The 17,381-nt window shown below is 38.4% G+C and overlaps 1 protein-coding gene across 1 annotated transcript in view; it reads right to left on the bottom strand.

The window, feature by feature from the left end:
* Positions 1-16,174, bottom strand: part of ROS1 (ROS proto-oncogene 1, receptor tyrosine kinase) — a 135,463-nt gene extending 119,289 nt beyond the window's left edge. Inside the window, exons 1-2 of the mRNA XM_055534733.1 lie at positions 16,158-16,174; positions 14,468-14,654 (exon numbers count right to left, since the gene is read on the bottom strand). Of these exons, the coding sequence (XP_055390708.1) occupies positions 14,468-14,654; positions 16,158-16,174 (204 nt within the window). The remainder of the gene's footprint in view (positions 1-14,467; positions 14,655-16,157) is intronic.
* Between the last annotated feature and the right edge of the window lie 1,207 nt (positions 16,175-17,381).

Here is a 17,381-nt window from a genome sequence, read left to right as displayed (position 1 = left end):
GGTCAGTTAATACACTCAACTAATACATACAGATTCCTCCATTAGTGTAAAACCCACACTCAAACATAGAACTATGATTTGTGCATTTTGGGACAGCAGTTTTAACATTCCTTTCTACAAGACACTTTTGTTTCTTTTTAAAAGGCAAAGATGCCTCAATATCAACAATCACCCAGTGAGAATGATAATATAATATACATGTAATTTGAGTCTCAGGGCTTTCCAGGTGGTTCAGTGGTGAAGAATCTGCCTGCCAATGTAAGAGACGCAGGGGACACAGTTTTGATCCTTGGGTAGGGAAGATCGCTGGAGGAGATGGCAACCCACTCCAGTATCCTTGGCTGGGCAATTCCAGAGGAGCCTGGCAGGTTACAATCCATGGGCCCAAAGAGACAGATACGACTGAGTGACTGAACATGCACAGAGTATCAGTAGGCAAGAAAAGGATATTGTAGAGGCAAACTTTTGAGAAATAATGACCAATAGTTTTGTTAAAATGTTGAGATACATGAATTGGCAGTTATAGTGAGTGTGTTGTACGTTATTTACCAAGCATGATAACAAAAAATTAATTAACAAACAGAACCACCCAATGACATCAAAGATGACCTGCATAGCAAAGTCCAAGCTAAAAACGATAGCATAGAAAAAAAAAAATTCAAACAGTGCAATAAACTCCAGCACTTTTCATATCGTTCCTCTGATCCATGGCTGTATTCATTGTCCTTTCACCTAGCTTTCGTCTCCCCTGCCCTGATGTGGGAGGAACAGATGGAGAACATGATTACCATCACTAGTCACACTGGCAGACCGTGTCTTCTGCAGTTGCCACCCATCAGCTGTGCCTTTCTCTGTAGGAGGTGAACGGAAGGCAACTCAGCAAAGGAACAGACTGTCTGCTCCTTCTGCCAAACCCTGAAATCAAGGAGCCCACACACAAAAATAAGATAAAACTAAGTTTAGCTAAAACATAAAATGGAGACTCCAATAAATGAAACAGCCAGCATCAGTTTTGATAGTCAGGAAATTAATAAACAAAGTATAGTGGCACATTCATGTGATGGAATATTTAAAATATATTAAGGACTGTATTGCCATAAAAACATCAAACATTCAAACAGTGCAATAAACTGTTTTCCTGTGTACGGGAAAATCCACAAAGTAATGTTCAATGAAAGAGCTGGGTGCACAGTGTGTTAAAAATTATATACATACTTGAGGAAAAAAAAATCACTGAAAGAAAATACAATTATAGGTCAATAGTTGTGGAATTACAGGATTTTTTCTTTTATTCTTCTTTTCCATAAACATTTTACAGTGAATATGTATTGTTTTTATAATCAGAGAAAAACATTTAATAAAAAAGAAAATATTTAATAGTCCCAGTTTTCCATTTTTAAATTTGGATATTTAGGTTTATAAAAACCCTAAAGCACATATTTCTACATTCGTGTAGTGACGTCTTCAGCAGAGAATTCTATAAAATACCAACCATATTTTTATTATTTTTTTCAACCATGTTTTTAAAAAGTGCTGAAACAATAGTAAGCTTAAGCAGTGTTTACAATGATAGTTTAAATTAAACCAAGAGTATAACACAAATACCTTTCCTTTTTCACTCTACCACAGACTTCTATCTCTAATACTTTAGCCTAATAATGAATAGTATTTGGTATTTTTTTATTTTAAAAATATGACTATAAGTATTGTCACATTGTCTTTAGATAAGAAGAGTGCATCTTTCCATGACTAGAATATATTTGGCTTTTAACGTTGATTCAGTGACTGTTTTAAGCACAAATAAGTCACAATAACTGTAAAGATGTGACACACTATTCAGGAGGAATGACACCCAGAAACGAGGAGAAAATCATAAATGTCCAGAAAAACTCACCAAAAATATTATAAATGCACAGACAGGAATTTACAAACAATTCTGCCATTTAATAATGATAATCATTATAAGTATATAATACATAAAACAACATGTAAATATATAATGATTAATAATAAGAAAAAGTGTTCTACATGGCATCCACATCTGCTTCCCTCATCATCCCCCTCCCGATACAATTGTCTGTCCACAATATAAATAGTACTTTTGCCTGCAATGACAAGGTATTGCCCTGTGGCCAAACCTATTTCATGCTTCAAGACAAATATAAATGATTTTGTAATAAATGAGTTTAACTGATATTTTTTAAGGTGTGCAAATTGATTTAATTTTTGCCTCCTTTGCCCGAATCCCATGCCCCCTGTTGCAAAAATAATAATAATAATAATATATGAACAGACAACTTGAAAGAAATAAAGTAGCTCTGCCCTACTTACTATAATCACAAACTTACTAACTTATTTTGGAAAAAGGACTCTTGCCTTGCCATCATTTCTCATGAGAAAACTTCTCATAAAGAGAAAATAATTCAACCAATATAACAAGCTGAATTCTATCTGTTCTGCTTCCTATAAAGACAAATATTAGACCAGGAAAACTTACCAGGTTAGTCACACATGACTTTAAACAGCTGTTTAAAACTGTACACTGGACCACAGAAATCCATACGCAGCCAAGAGTTGCAAAATTGACAAGTTTCAGACTAAGCCAGTAAACGTTCTTCATCACTTCACTAATGGCGGATTTTCAGATGAACTTTCTTCTCATTTTCTCCATTTCGCTATCTGAATCCTTTGGGTTTCATCACTTCAGTTCAAAGAGTGGCTGGTGGACTTTTTGGTCTTGTTTTGATGTGTTGGGATATCTTTGCCTTTTCAATAATGTTTAGAACTTTGAATACTAGATAGTTTGTATCATTCCCATAACAGCTATTTTATAACGAGGCTTCCTTTTACTCCCATAAAGAAAGTCACCCACTGAGTAAAGGTTAGGTCTTAGGAGAGCGCTTCACAAGGAAAGTAAACAAAGCGGAGAAGGCAAATTACATTTCAGCAAGCATGTGACAGGTGCACAGTCTGAGAGGGATCAGACTGTGGACCCTCCACCACTTCACTTCTTTGAGGTTTGTTCAGCTATGCAGGAAACTGGGTTTTAAGCATGTTTAGCAAACAGTAACACTATTCTAATAAAGAATTATCAGAAAAAAAAAAATCAAAGCGCCCAAATCAAATGATGCAGCAGAGAGGAAAAACATAACCCTTTGAAACCAAACATACATACTTTAAAATGAAAAAGCAAACAAACCTGAAATTAATAGACAGATACTCTGAGGGTCAGCTAAAGACAAGGAAGTTTGTTAGGCACTTTCAGAACTTCACTACATATTAACTAAAACACTGCCTTATCAAATCTATTGAGACAGAGAACTGGAACTAGCCACCACAGAGACCTAAGATATGTCTGAGGGTAACTGTCTTGAAAAGGAAATATTGTACAAATTTCAATCTGCTCAGCATGGAGATGAAGTTCAAGCCCAAAACAAAGAATTTTAAAAATTTGCAACATACAGAAGTGAGTCATTCTGGATAGCTACTTTTTAGATCGCCGACGGTTAACTCTTTAAGGCCAGATATTGTCATGTTGGTATTTTTTCTCATGACAATCTATAGTTTCAAATCAACTTCCTTGTCTTCTTAAATAAATTAAACTGTTGTAACTTACCCTTGTGTTAATGACATGAAGTTCTCATTGTGAGGAACACCCACCTGAGGGTTTGTTTCGAGCTGAGCATCCTTTAGTAAATGCTAACCAAACTGATGAACAACATGAAGAAGAATGGTACTGACTCTAGATTGACCCCTAAAACCTGGTCTCTTGAAAAAATTCCCCACCCTCTGCCTATTTTTTGTTCATTGTCTGCATTTGAAAGAACATAGATCACAGAATATGCAACTCTCCAATTTCTTGGTCAGAGGATATGGCCATTTTTCTACAAAAGTATGTTTAAATCAGAGGATAAACTTTCTTGCCTATGGAATTTTCTCTTCCCAAAGAAATGTATCTTTTTTCCGGTGCGACTAGTGCTTTATGTCTTATTAGCACAAGTAATATTTGTAACTGTTACTTCACTAAGTGGACCACTAAGTACTTCCTTTAAAACCTAAATATAATCTTTACTCTCACTTAATCTAATTTTTGGTGTATCCTTTCAATATCAAGATTTGTGCTTATTCTGATTTGAGGAATTTAACTGGCACATAGATTCACACTTGTGAAAAATGAAGTATATTCCAAGATGTTTGTTGTAAAATTAATTATATTAGCAAAAGACTTAACCTAAAATTTTGATAATCTAATAGTGGATCAACCATTAATTCACACAACTTGTCCAGGTGATTTCTCCAAATAGACTTCTTTGGACTTCTTCACAGCACAATAGTCACCAAGCAATTGGGTAGCTTGCATGGTGACTTAGAGCTTTGATAAAAGTGTGCCAGGGTTATGTGTATTGACTTTCATGATTCATCTTTAGAAATCATTCAGCTATTTTTTTTAATGAGGCTATTTTCCCCATTTTATTGGTTACCAGAAAGGCACAAAACTGCCCTGATTCAAGGAAAGGGGAATTAGACCCTACCTTTTGAGATGGGAATGGCAAAGTCCTAGAAGAATATGTAGGATGGGAGAGACTATTGCACCATCTTTGGAATAAAATCTGCCACCGTGTAGGCAGTCATGACTGGAATGTAGAAGTTTCAGTTACCACAGTTTAGTTAACTAACAACACAGTTCAAACTTCAGTTAGCACAATATATTACCTGTGGGTATCGTGCATTAAATACAAACTTCTCTGCTATCTCTGCAGTCCACAAATCAGATGTATATAACAGATGCACATTAAGATCAGATATCAGCCATGTCACCTCTTTCAAAGTTTATCAGTGATCAGCCACTCACTGCATATCTGTTATTCCGCTCTTACACAGACAGCAAAGCAAGGCGGCCTGTTGCCTCCCTGTCTCCAGGTGATAAACCCACATGACATTCTGCAAAATGATGTTTAGAAAAATGGATAATTGAAAAAAGGAATTGGCCGACAAAGATAAAATTGCAGCAGAGAAATAAAAATTGATGAAACTGGAAGTGATATTTGAATCAAATGTAAATGGAGGATTTGATACCGAAAACAAAGGCAACAAAAGCAAAAATAAACAAAGAGAACTATAGCAAACTAAGAAGTTTCTGCATAGCTAAGGAACTCATCAACAAAATGAAAAAGCAACCTACAGAATGAGAGAAAATATTTGCAAATCACATATCTGACAAGAGGTTAATATTTATTTGTAATGTCTGAGTTTTGTACCATGTGTACATACTACAGCTTCAAAAAATTAATAACTTTTTAACATATTCTGAATGAGAATTTGAAAGCATCGATTGCAAGCTCCAAATTCATCTCAAGTTAGAATAGAATACTTGAAACACGTGACTAGAGTTCACACCAAACAAGTTTCTCCAAGATGGCTTTGAACAAAATTTTTGTACATGCATTAAAAATGTTATCCTAACAAATAAGACTTAAAACTCCTGCAAATCCCTTAGAATAAATTGACTTTCCCATGGGATCAATTCTGCAATGAACAGATCACATTCTGAAACAATGGCCTGGTTCATAGTTGAATCAGTGAGGCGGCACTATGAGAGGAGAAATTGTTAAAATGTTCCTTTATAATCCTTGGTGGCTCAGATGGTAAAGCGTCTGTCTACAGTGGGAGACCTGGGTTCGATCCCTGGGTCAGAAAGATTCCCTGGAGAAGGAAATGGCAACCCACTCTAGTACTCTTGCCTAGAAAAATCCCATGGACAGAGGAGCCTGGTGCAGGCTACTGTCCATGGGATCACAAAGAGTCAAATACGACTGAGCAACTTCACTTTCACTTTCCTTTATTCTAATCCTATTTCGTTCGAATAAGCTTTACAGATGGTTAACAACAGATTTGATGTGATCAAATACATCTGAGTTTTGAAATTATATATATTGAAAATATACAATGTACATCCTCAAACTCAGTTGCAGTCTATCAGTACCACATGGGGAATAACATTTTACAGGGAAATAAAATTTTACAATCATCAAAAGGAGCCCCAGAGAAGGACCTTTTACACTACCAGGCTTGAGAAGGGCCATGTCAACATTCATGGCCTAAGAATTTGCCATGCAAGCAAATTCTTACTCCAGCACATGGCCTTGCCATCCTGCGTTACTACTTTATCAGACCCACTAGAAGCCTGATCATGGTCTGCCATAGCACATGTGCTGAACCTTGAAATTGGCTAAAAAGACAGATACACTAGCCATCACCAAGGCAATAATTACTCCTATGGTGGGTATCAATCGAGGGGGTGTGGTCCTCCACTGACATTCATCAGAGCCAGTGTATCTCCTCTCCATGCCTCAAGGAAGGGATGATGCTATAGCATGCCAAGGAGGAAAGTATTAAATTATTAGCTTTTCAGGTTCAACAGCCAATGTCCTCGCCAGGAGAAACAGAGGCCAGAGACACACATTTCAGTTTCTGGTCTGCAATTTGGATTTGCTACATTATTATCAAATTTAAGTTGTATTTTAGCCTTGGACCTCAGTGGCTGAAATGCACAAGTGAGGAGTTATTAGACACTCGTGTCCTCCACACTCCTTCCCTGAGACTTGAAGGTGGAAATAGGATCTATTACGCCACCCCTTTTGCACGGAACAACAAGAGATAAAAATCACAATAGAAAGGCATCATTTTTTTTTCCAGTTCTTCTCGTATATTTATTTACCTCTGAGTGCTCAGGGGATTTTATTGTTGCTGTTGTTCAGAGCCTGTTTCCCTGCTGCTTCCAAGTTTGGAGCTTTCTCAAATTCATCAAGTTCTAGGAGGCTGGTTTTTAAGTGGTTGCTCTTTGTATGAGGTACTTAATGGTTCTTAAAAATCTGCCTCAGGAGGAGTTTTTTAATGGCTTGAATAAATTAATGCTGTAATATTAGGTAGAAAGGAATGTATAAAATTATGTATGTATTCTGAGACTGGTCTCAAGTATGTAAAGTAAAACTAGCTCCCTCTCTCCCTCCCTCGCCCATCTTTCCTACCCTCCCTCACTCCTTTCTCCTTTCTTTCTTTCTTCACCAGAGAAAAAATATTCTGATATATTTCTACCATTTTTTTTTTTCGGTTTTATTTTGAAAGTATTTGCACTTTTTGAGCCTTTTAAATCTAATTGAGACTAAAAAGCCTTGTGTTTTCATGGAAAATACTTTCAGAAATGGAATCCAGACACTGGATGACCACTTAACATTTTACCTACAGCCAGCCCTGAAGTGAAAACTGCTTTTGTAATAAAGTTGAGAGGTTTTCAAATGCCAAATCAGGCCCTCTTCTCCCAGCCTCCAGATCAGAGGAGTCAGAATCTACAGCAGGGTTCTCATGGTTCCTCTCCGACAAGAGTGCCTCCAACTTTTGTTTTCTTTTTTTCTGCTTTTTGACCACACCCCACAGCAGGCAGGATCCCAGTTCCCCTACCAGGGATAGAACCTGTGCTCTCTGCAGTGAAGGTGCGGTGTCTTAACCACTGGACTGCCAGGGAAGTCCCAGCCTTTGTTCTTAATGAAGCTTCTCCAAGTGTGGCACTGGGGCCCAGGAACCCTGCAGTATCACACAGCACCACCTTGCAGACCGCCATCACCCCACTGGAACAACCACTGCTGTTTCAAACCCTACTCCAGGCATGAAATACATGAACAGAACAAAGAGAGCAACTGCTGAAGGACAGAAGGTGGTCACAGGACAGGAAAGCCCTGATGCAGCCCCCTGAGCCAGGGAACCTCGATGGGACATGGGAGCAGGTGAGGGAGGCAGCGACTCTGACCCATGAGAACCAAGTCCCAGGACTTTTATCTTGTAATGAAGTTGCACACCCTAAGAAATGTGGGATTATAACTGTAATTATTAAGCTGTGAGTGATGTGGGAAAAACTTCAACATCGTCCTTAATACAGATATTGAGAAACAAATAAAAGAGGGGGGAACACAGGAAAACTTACCCAATAACTAATTATGTTGCAGGAAAATGGGGATCAAGAGGATGGTCCTGTCCCAGGTCTTAGGCGAGTTCCTGGGAAGGGCCACCAAGTGAGGGTCCCTGGCTTCACACAGGAAAGAATTCAAGAGCGATCCATAGTAAAGTGGAAGCAAGTTTATTTAGAGAGATACACATTCCCGAGTCACAATAAGGTCCATCTCAGAAAGTGAGAGCAGCCCCAGGGTGCAGGAGTGGTTGTTAATAGTTTTTACGGGCTGGGTAATTTCATAGGCTACTGAGCGGGAGGAATATTCTATCTCTGAGAATGGGTAGAGATTTCCAGGAACAGGGGCACTGCCCATTGTTTGGACTTTTCTGCTCAGCCTCAGAACTGCCATGGTGCCTGTGCGTGTGTCATTTAGCCTAACGTATTGCAATGACTGTATAGTGAGGCTCAGGGTCTACTGCAAGTCCAGTCTTCCAGCATCTTGCGCCTAGTAGATTCTAACCAGTTTTCCTTAAGTCCTCAACAGCTGCGCCATTCTTTTAACGGTTATGCCCTGCCCCCTTCCTTCCTATTTCTATTACATCATTTATTGTTGTTTACCATTTACGTCTTAGTCTGAGCACAAAACCAATTAGCTTTAAATACCAATGTCTTTCCAAGAATACCACCAAAGGTCACCTAGGAAAGAGAAGAAAAGGAATCTTCCAGGTTTTTCTTTGCTTCAGAAATTACTGCAGTGGTAAAGAGAGGCTCTTGGTATGTCAGAAAACAGTTCTTCACCCTTAGCGGGTATGGAAAGATCAATTACTACCATCAAGGTAGACATGGTATTAGATTTCAAAGCACGTTATTTCTCTTATGTCCCCCACCTCCAACATGTCTCTGACGTCAGAGCCCTCACCTTTCCGGTCTTCTGGAAATAGTACAGTAGTTAGAGCACGGACTCCTATATTAGCCTGTGTCCGATCCTGGCTCCACCTATGAGCTTTGGAGTTATTTCAGTTCTGTCTGACTCAACTTCCTCATCTCTAGGTGGAGATTATTACAGATTCAATCACAGTGTATTAGTACCTGCCACTTGGTATGATCTTGGTCAATTTCTTCACGTTTAAGAATTTTGTCACTCTAGGTACAAAGGTTGTTTCAGTTGAGGTTAAATTAGTTCTAATGACTTGTTCATTGACTCTTTGACAGTTATTGAATTGACTGTTTGAACAGTTATTTGGCACTATGTGCCAAAGACCATGCAAAGAACTATGAAGACACCAGTGGACCAAGCAGATCAAAATCTCTGTCGTCACTTGGGTAGGGACCAGAAGACACAGTAGACATAAACAGGTAAAACTCATACTAAGTTATTATATGCTAATAAGTTCTAAAGAGGAAAAAGGACAGATTTGGGGGATAGAGGGCTGAATTTGTAGGTTGCTATATTAGATATTATAGCACTGAGTAAACTCTGATGTAAGCACTGAGTAAGCACTGACCCTGATGCTGGGAGGGATTGGGGGCAGGAAGAGAAGGGGACAACAGAGGATGGGATGGCTGGATGGCATCACTGACTCGATGGACATGAGTTTGGGTAAACTCCAGGAGTTGGTGATGGACAGGGAGGCCTGGCGTGCTGCGATTCATGGGGTCACAAAGAGTCGGACACGACTGAGCGACTGAACTGAACTGAACTGAAATTCTATATAATTTTGTTTATTATTTAAGATATATAAGATTGTGATTTTAACTGAAACAGTGAACTAGTTCCATTATATGAACCAATTCCATATAACAAGGTTATCTGCTCACAAATTAAAAACATTTGCACAAACATTATTTTCTTTAGCTATTTGTGTTTAGTAAAAAGACGTCTCCATCCCTCTCACATATTTTTCAACAAGAATACTTTGACCACTTACAAGCAAAGATTAGAGCCAAGAGCAAAGTGCTTTATTTCAAAAGCTCTTACTGCTATTGTGGACGACAGACACAATGTTTAAACTCAGAGATGATGAACTAGGAAACCATGACTTCAGACTTAGCAAGGTTGTTTGTTTATCAAATCACCAGATTTGCATTTGCAAATATTGCAACATATACCTCAGACAAACATTCCAATTGAATCTTTCGCTAGAAAGAAATTTTACAACACAAATTGATTGCAAAGCTCCTCTAAAATAGTTTATAATAATATAATTTTGTATTTTAAATAATTAGTATTTATTTTATTAATTATTTTAGTCTTATTAACAGATTTATACCATTAAATATTTTAAATTTTAAAATTTAATCAAATATTTTAAATATAAGTAATAATATGATATACTATTAGCTATAATAAAATATGATTAAATATCATTAAACAATGCAGTTTAATATTACTAAAAATATATTTAACAATGTAACTTAAAATACTATAATATTTACTTTTTTATTTCAAAGACTGGGCTCGGAGAAGGAGGTTAATTCAAACCACAGGCATCTGGACATTAATAGCCAACAGCCTAATATGGCGATCAGTGCTGAGCTGCCATATCATCAAGGAGGCATGAGTGCCCGTTTTCTGCCTGGCGAGAGCATGGTAAATTGCTTTGCGGGCCTCAATCAGGGTTCCCATTTAAAAGGCAATCACTAAGGGAAACAGTCTGCAATTGGAATTTTGAAAATATGCTATTCGAATGTTTTTGTTTATGTGTCAGAGTTTAATTACATGTTTGGATATACACACATAATTCAGGATGGTTCTTGTGGTTTTCTTCTATCATGAGTTTTGTATCAACACACAAATATAGCTGTTGTGATTAATTCACACAGAATGAGCAAAGTCTGTGTACTATACACTAAGAAATGGTTTATGTGGGTTATCTTGTTATAGTCTAAGATTCGAAAAAATAACTGTTAGCATATCCACTTTGCAGTTGAGAAAACTGAGGCCTGAAAGGTTAAAAAAGTTTCTTAGGTTCAGATAGATGAAAGGCAGCAGAATTTGGGAATGAGACCCATATTTATCTAACCCTAAAGTCCATAACCTTAATCTTAACATTAACCTTGACATTAAACTGTCTTTAGCCAGGTAATGTTTTCAGTGGCTCATCAGCAATCTTTTCATCTTTCTGAAATGGACTATCTAATTTGTAGAATAGTCCTGCTCCTTTTAAGGTAGAAATGCATTTTATTTAGCACTATCAATTTAAAGTTTAGAGTAGTTCCCACTTCCCACCTTCACCCCCAAATTTAAAACAATGATAATAATAATAACAGGAGAAAAGCAATCCCTGAATTATAATGTATTACATTCTGATTGTTGCTATAACTAATCATTTCTCAAGTTTTAGATATGAACAAAGCTCTTGGAAGAATGGCAACATTTAAAGTGTATTATTATCATTTGTAATAGTAACATTCTTTATATAAGACTTACATTATGCTAGATATTTCTTAGAATATATGAAATATACTACATATTTCTCAAAGGAGTTACCAAGACAAAGATCTAAGACCAAATAGGGTTTGGACAAGAGACTAAACTTTGGCTTAAGTAAGTGTTAGTCACTCAGTCATGTTCAACTCTTTGTGACCCCATGAACTGTAACAGTTCATGAGCCTCCTCTGTCCATGGAATTCTCCAGGCAAGAATACTCAAGAGGGTAGCCATACCCTTCTCAAAGGGATCTTCCCAACCCAGGGATCAAACCCAGGTCTCCTACATTGCAGGCAGATTCTTTACTGCCTGAGCCACCACAGAAGCCAAAATTTTGGCTTACTGAGAACTAAAAATGTCCTTATGAATATGTCATTAGGTCAATCAGATTGTTCCCTGATCTCTAGAACTGTGAAAAGTTGATCCAACTAAATCTCTCTGACATGTGTGAGATAACTAAACTTCATTGGCCTGTTCTAATCACCAACACTGCTATGTTCACAAGATCACAATGTTCTGTGCTTTTGATTCCTCTCCCTGGGAGAACTCTGACAGCAAAGGAGAATTTATGAGTTAAGTGGGGATGATGGCCATCTCCACACTTGGGTTTGTGTTTTGGGCTTTAAGCCATTCACGAGCTCAAATTTTCTTTCTATCTCTAGTTTTGACTTTAAAATTCATACAAATTTAGCAGGTTATTGAATTAACACTGGGCCCACCTACTTTCAGACTTCTTTAAATGAGATCATGTTTGTGTTGTTTAATATATTTTCAATTTGTTACTGTGATTCTTAGTCAAGAGTTTCTAAAGTGATACACTATGCTGCTGCTAAGTCATTTCAGTTGTGTCTGACTCTGTGCGACCCCATAGACAGCAGCCCACCAGGCTCCTCTGTCCCTGGGATTCTCCAGGCAAGAACACTGGAGTGGGTTGCCATTTCCTTCAATGCATGAAAGTGAAAAGTAAAAGTGAAGTCGCTCAGTCACGTCCGACTCTTAGCAACCCCATGGACTGCAGCCTACAGGGCTCCTCTGTCCATGGGATTTTCCAGGCAAGAGTACTGGAGTGGGTTGCCATTGCCTTCTCCGAAAGTGACACACTATAATAAAAACAAAAAGAATATGAAATGATAACAGATAAAAATGAAGCCTAACACCTTGCAGGTCATACAAAAATGTTTGTGGGTGATAATATTGGTATCAAACATGAAAAGATTTACTGTCAAAAATTCACAATAACTCTATTTTTCTTTTTCTGGTAGCTTATCCTATTTACATGGAAAGAATGGATCCTAATTAAGCTTCAGGAGCACAGAGTTGTTATTTACTAGTAAGGTTTGTTCTAGGTATTAAACAGTCTTACAGCCATGAAATTAAAAGAAAATTGGAAGAAAAGCCATGACAAACCCACACATCATATTAAAAAGCAGAGACATTACTTTTCTGACAAAGGTCCCTATAGTCAAAGGTATGTTTTTCCAGCATACAGTTTTTCTAACATTTCATGTACAGATATGAGAGTTGGACCATAAAGACGACTGAGCACCAAAGAATTGATCTTCTGAATTGTGGTGCTGGAGAAGATTCAAGAGTCCCTTGGTTTACTGCAAGGAGATTAAACTAGTCCATCCTAAAAGAAATCAATCCTGAATATTCATTGGAAGGACTGATGCTGAAGCTGAAACTCCAATACTTTGGCCACCTGATGTGAAGAAGTTGACTCATTGGAAAACACCCTGATACTGGGAAAGATTGAAGGCAGGAGGAGAAGAGGGTGACAGAGGATGAGATGATTGGATGGCATCATTGATTCAATGGACACGAGTTTGAGCAAACTCTGGAAGACAGTGAAGGACAAGGAAGCCTGGCATGCTACAGTCCATGGGGTTACAAAGAGCCGGACATGACTTAGTGACTGAATGACAACAACCAAACTCGGTACGCTATCTACAGTCAACATGGCTGTGTGTTTCAATATTATGTGTAGTGTGATTATATAAAGCAGATCAACTACTGTAATCAATATTGTATTCTTTCAGTTGCTTTTATATCTACCTTGAATTTTCACTGAAATAGCCACTTTAAAACCCTGGCTCAGTTGTTTTGAAGGGACTCCTCAGCAGCTAATCCACCCCAAGCCACTTATTTCAAGTGTAAAAGAGAAGTATGATGTCTTCCATATGCCACCTCCTTTCTGAGTCTCAACTTCCATCTGTTCCACTGGAAACTGAATAGTCACAGTTTCTCAGAGGAACAAGAGAGCCTGTAAATGAATCTCAAGGGACCCAGCTGTGAGGGCTGTGGTGTGATCACTGCCTCCCTGCCCGCCAGGATAAGCACTGCCCTCGTCACGAATGGACACTCCTTCTAGAGGCACAGGTGCACTTCTAAGACTGGACAACAATTCACACTTTGGATGCTTCATTCTATTCAGACTTGGAAATGCCAAATAGACGGCCTCTGAGACTAATTCTATACCAATACACAATGTATTAATAAAAATCAACCGCTCCGCTACCTAAAACACTTGGTGGCTTCCCATTTCCCTTTAGACTGTTTAATTAATTAAACAGGGAGGTCATTAGTCTGAGTTGGTTCTAATACTCTGGTGGTTGAGGTAAGCAAACCAAATAAGCCTGCCTATAAATGCCTCGAGGCTGAGAAATTGAAACCTGAGAACAACCCATCACGAACAGCCAACTGGGCTTTTCCCAAATGAGGCAACTGCTCAATCAAATAATTTCCTTGGGACTTCCCTGGCTGCCAATGCACAGGGCCCCACTCGGGGTTCCATCCCTGGTCAGGGAAAAAAGATCACACATGTCAAGCGGCATGGCCAAATAAAATAGATAAATAATTTCCTTGCTTTGCCTCTTCATTTAGCTGTGTGAGTCTCTCCCCTAGCTCCTGTCCACAGAGCACTTCTACCCACTTCCCGCCTAACGAATTCTGATTTGGCACTGCCCCATTAGAATCTATATTTGCTCACATAAACTCTTAAAATTATTAATGTGCCACAGTTTACCCTTTAACAGTTCAACATCTAAAAGTCCCTAAAATGAATATGGTTTATGAGGGCCCCCTCAGCCTACCTGCTCCGGCTTCTCTCCCTCTGATCTCCCTACATCAGCCTCTAACTGGCCAGAGCGCTTTCTGGTTCTTTTCTTCCACAGCGAGCCTTCCCTCGTCAGTCTCCACCACCTGAAAGACCCACCCCTCTCTCCATCTGACTCCTCTCGCCCATCCCCTCCCACCACGTTCCCAGTTGCCCTCTCAAGACTAGGTTGGTTCCCTCATTCCATGGTCCCCTGGATCCCTCTTTCTGCTCATAGTTGGCACACCTGTAATTATTTGCTGATTAATTACTCTTCAGTTATTTGTATTAAGGCTGTATTCCTTACTAGATTATCAATCACTTGAGAGTAGCAGTGTTCTCACTGCTGACTCCTTGAACGAAAATTTAGCCAATAGGCTCAAGCATGTGAAATGGGCTGATATTTGAACATCAGTTTCACATGATTCAACCTAACACCTGTTCAACAAATACTTATTAAGCAAACACATTCAAAAACATTCACTGTGGTTTTAGGATTTCTGGGTGTGTGTGTGTTCAGCAATTGTTAGCAGTTATTAAAAGAATCTCAAATTATGCTAATTTTAACTGTTGTTCAAAGTGTTAAATGTTATTTAAAAAATCTCAAATTCTGCTAATTTTAAAAATTTAATTGGGTTTCACACAATTTTTTTTTCCACACAAATTTTTTTCAAAGTTAAATACAATAATGAACTCTAAAGAACGGGTCCTACTTGAAATACATCAGTAGTTTCCCTCTACTGCTTTGATCTTAGGCCAGTTTTCTGTTCACGTGAGTTTTCTTCATTCTTCTGTAGATTTAGCTGAAATAGTTATACCTGGAGCTCCCGGGAGCCCCTACAGGTGAATCCCACAGGATTTCCCTCCTACCTGTGGAAGGAGGAACCAGGACCGGATCTAGATTTTGCACTGCCACACACCTGCTTCAGACGCCCTTCTTCACTTTCCCTTCCTGAATTGAATTTAATTGTTTAAAACCATGACTGGTTCTCTCAGTCAGCAGCTCCTCTCCAGGGATGCCTTGCGAAAACTCCCCGAACTTTTACACTGAATATATGGAATCGTTTACCTAGAATGACAGTTCACCCAACCCAGCACTTGGTCAGTATCTGGGGTGACAACACGAGGAAAATAGGATGTGCATGAACAACAGTCACGACAATTGTGCCTCGGGAGGCCAACCAGATTGCTCAAGACCCACCTGCCTTCAGTCCTTACAGCAACTCAACTCAGTGAACATGTTATCAAACCCATTTTACAGGTGAGGAAACTGAGGCTTGAGCAGTGAGGCGTCACACCCAGATAGATATATCTCTGAATCTCTCAGGCAAAGTTGCATCTGAAATTGATGGCTTCCTTACTCTCTCAACTCATTTGCAAGTTAATTGATTCCATAGCTTATAGACGTGAAAGGTGTTAATCATGGAAACTTTTACACGTACTTTTTTTTTTCATGTTTTTCCATATTATTCATCATTCTGTTTCCTGACAGTCTGCTACAGTGGAAGCATGACACTGAGGATCTATTCTCTTTTGTAAACAACTTTATTGAAATATAATTCACATACCAGACAATTTGCCCATTTAAAGTATGATATTCCATGGCTTTTAGTCTATTTACAGAGTTGTGAAATCACTACCACTATCTAATCTAAGAACATTTCATCATCCGAAAAAGAAACGCATACCCATTAACATTCCACATTCCCGCTCCCTCCAGCCCCTGGCAACCACTAATTTACTTTCTGTCTCTATGGATTTGCCTACTCTGGGCATTTCATATAAATGGAATCACAATTGTGGCCTTTTAGGTCCACTGCTTTTACTTAGTGTGGTGTCTTCAAGAGTTATCCAGGGTTGTAGCCTGTATCAGTATTTAATTCATTTTTATTGCTCAATAATATTCCATTGTATGAATATACCACATTTTATTTGTCCATTCAAACAGATGACAAACTTTTGGACTGCTTCCATTTGGGAATGATTATGAATAACACTGTTCATGACACTAGCTCCATTTGCTTTCAGCTCACCATACTCCCCTTTTACTCTATAGTGATTACAATGAGCTCCCCTATGTCTGTGACAAATTACTAGAAAGAAAGAAGGCTAAAATCCCTGGGCAAGATAGCAATATGTGGGTCACACTCTGGGTGATCAAGTCTTTCTGGTTTGTCCAGAAAGTGAAGTGAAAGCGTTAGTCACTCAGTCGTGTCCAGCTCTTTGCAACTCCATGGTCTACCCTGGAATTCTCCAGGCAAGAATACTAAAGTGGGTTGCCATTCCCTTCTCCAGGGGATCTTCCTGACCCAGGGATCGAACCCAGGTCTCCTGCATTGCAGGCAGATTCTTTACTGTCTGCATTACCAGGGAAGTCTGGTTTGCCCAGAACTTCTCCAGTTTTAACATGGAAATTCCTGCATCCTAGGAAGACTTTTCGTTCCGGACAAACCAGGATGATTGGCCAATCTCAACTGGGCCTTAGCTCAAAAAAGAAACCCATTTTTCCAGAATGAGTTTTGTGGTTTCTGGTGGTGGTATAATTAATTTTTTTAAACTGGCTTTTGCGGTACCTATCATTTTACATATTTCTGGTGATGTTATATTTTTTAAACTGGCTTATGGAGTAACTATTCTTTTACACAGTTTCATTGGAGTAGAAAACCATTATTCTTTTAATTTCTGCATGGTGAACAATGCCCCAAAATTTCACAATTTCACTTATACTATTTTAAAGTTATGCATATTATCTACTTAACTATTTATCTGGTGGGTAGATAGATACTATTTGCCCTGCATTTTTATTTTCCTTGTTTGATTTTTTTTATTTTTTTGTTTTTAAACTTTACAATATTGTATTAGTTTTGCCAAATATCAAAATGAATCCGCCACAGGTATACCTGTGTTCCCCA

The sequence above is a fragment of the Bubalus kerabau genome, chromosome 9 (assembly GCF_029407905.1).
Source record: "Bubalus kerabau isolate K-KA32 ecotype Philippines breed swamp buffalo chromosome 9, PCC_UOA_SB_1v2, whole genome shotgun sequence".
NCBI lineage: Eukaryota > Metazoa > Chordata > Mammalia > Artiodactyla > Bovidae > Bubalus > Bubalus kerabau.
The sequence above is the reverse complement of the archived record's forward strand: the minus strand, read 5'-3'. Positions and strand labels throughout refer to the sequence as shown.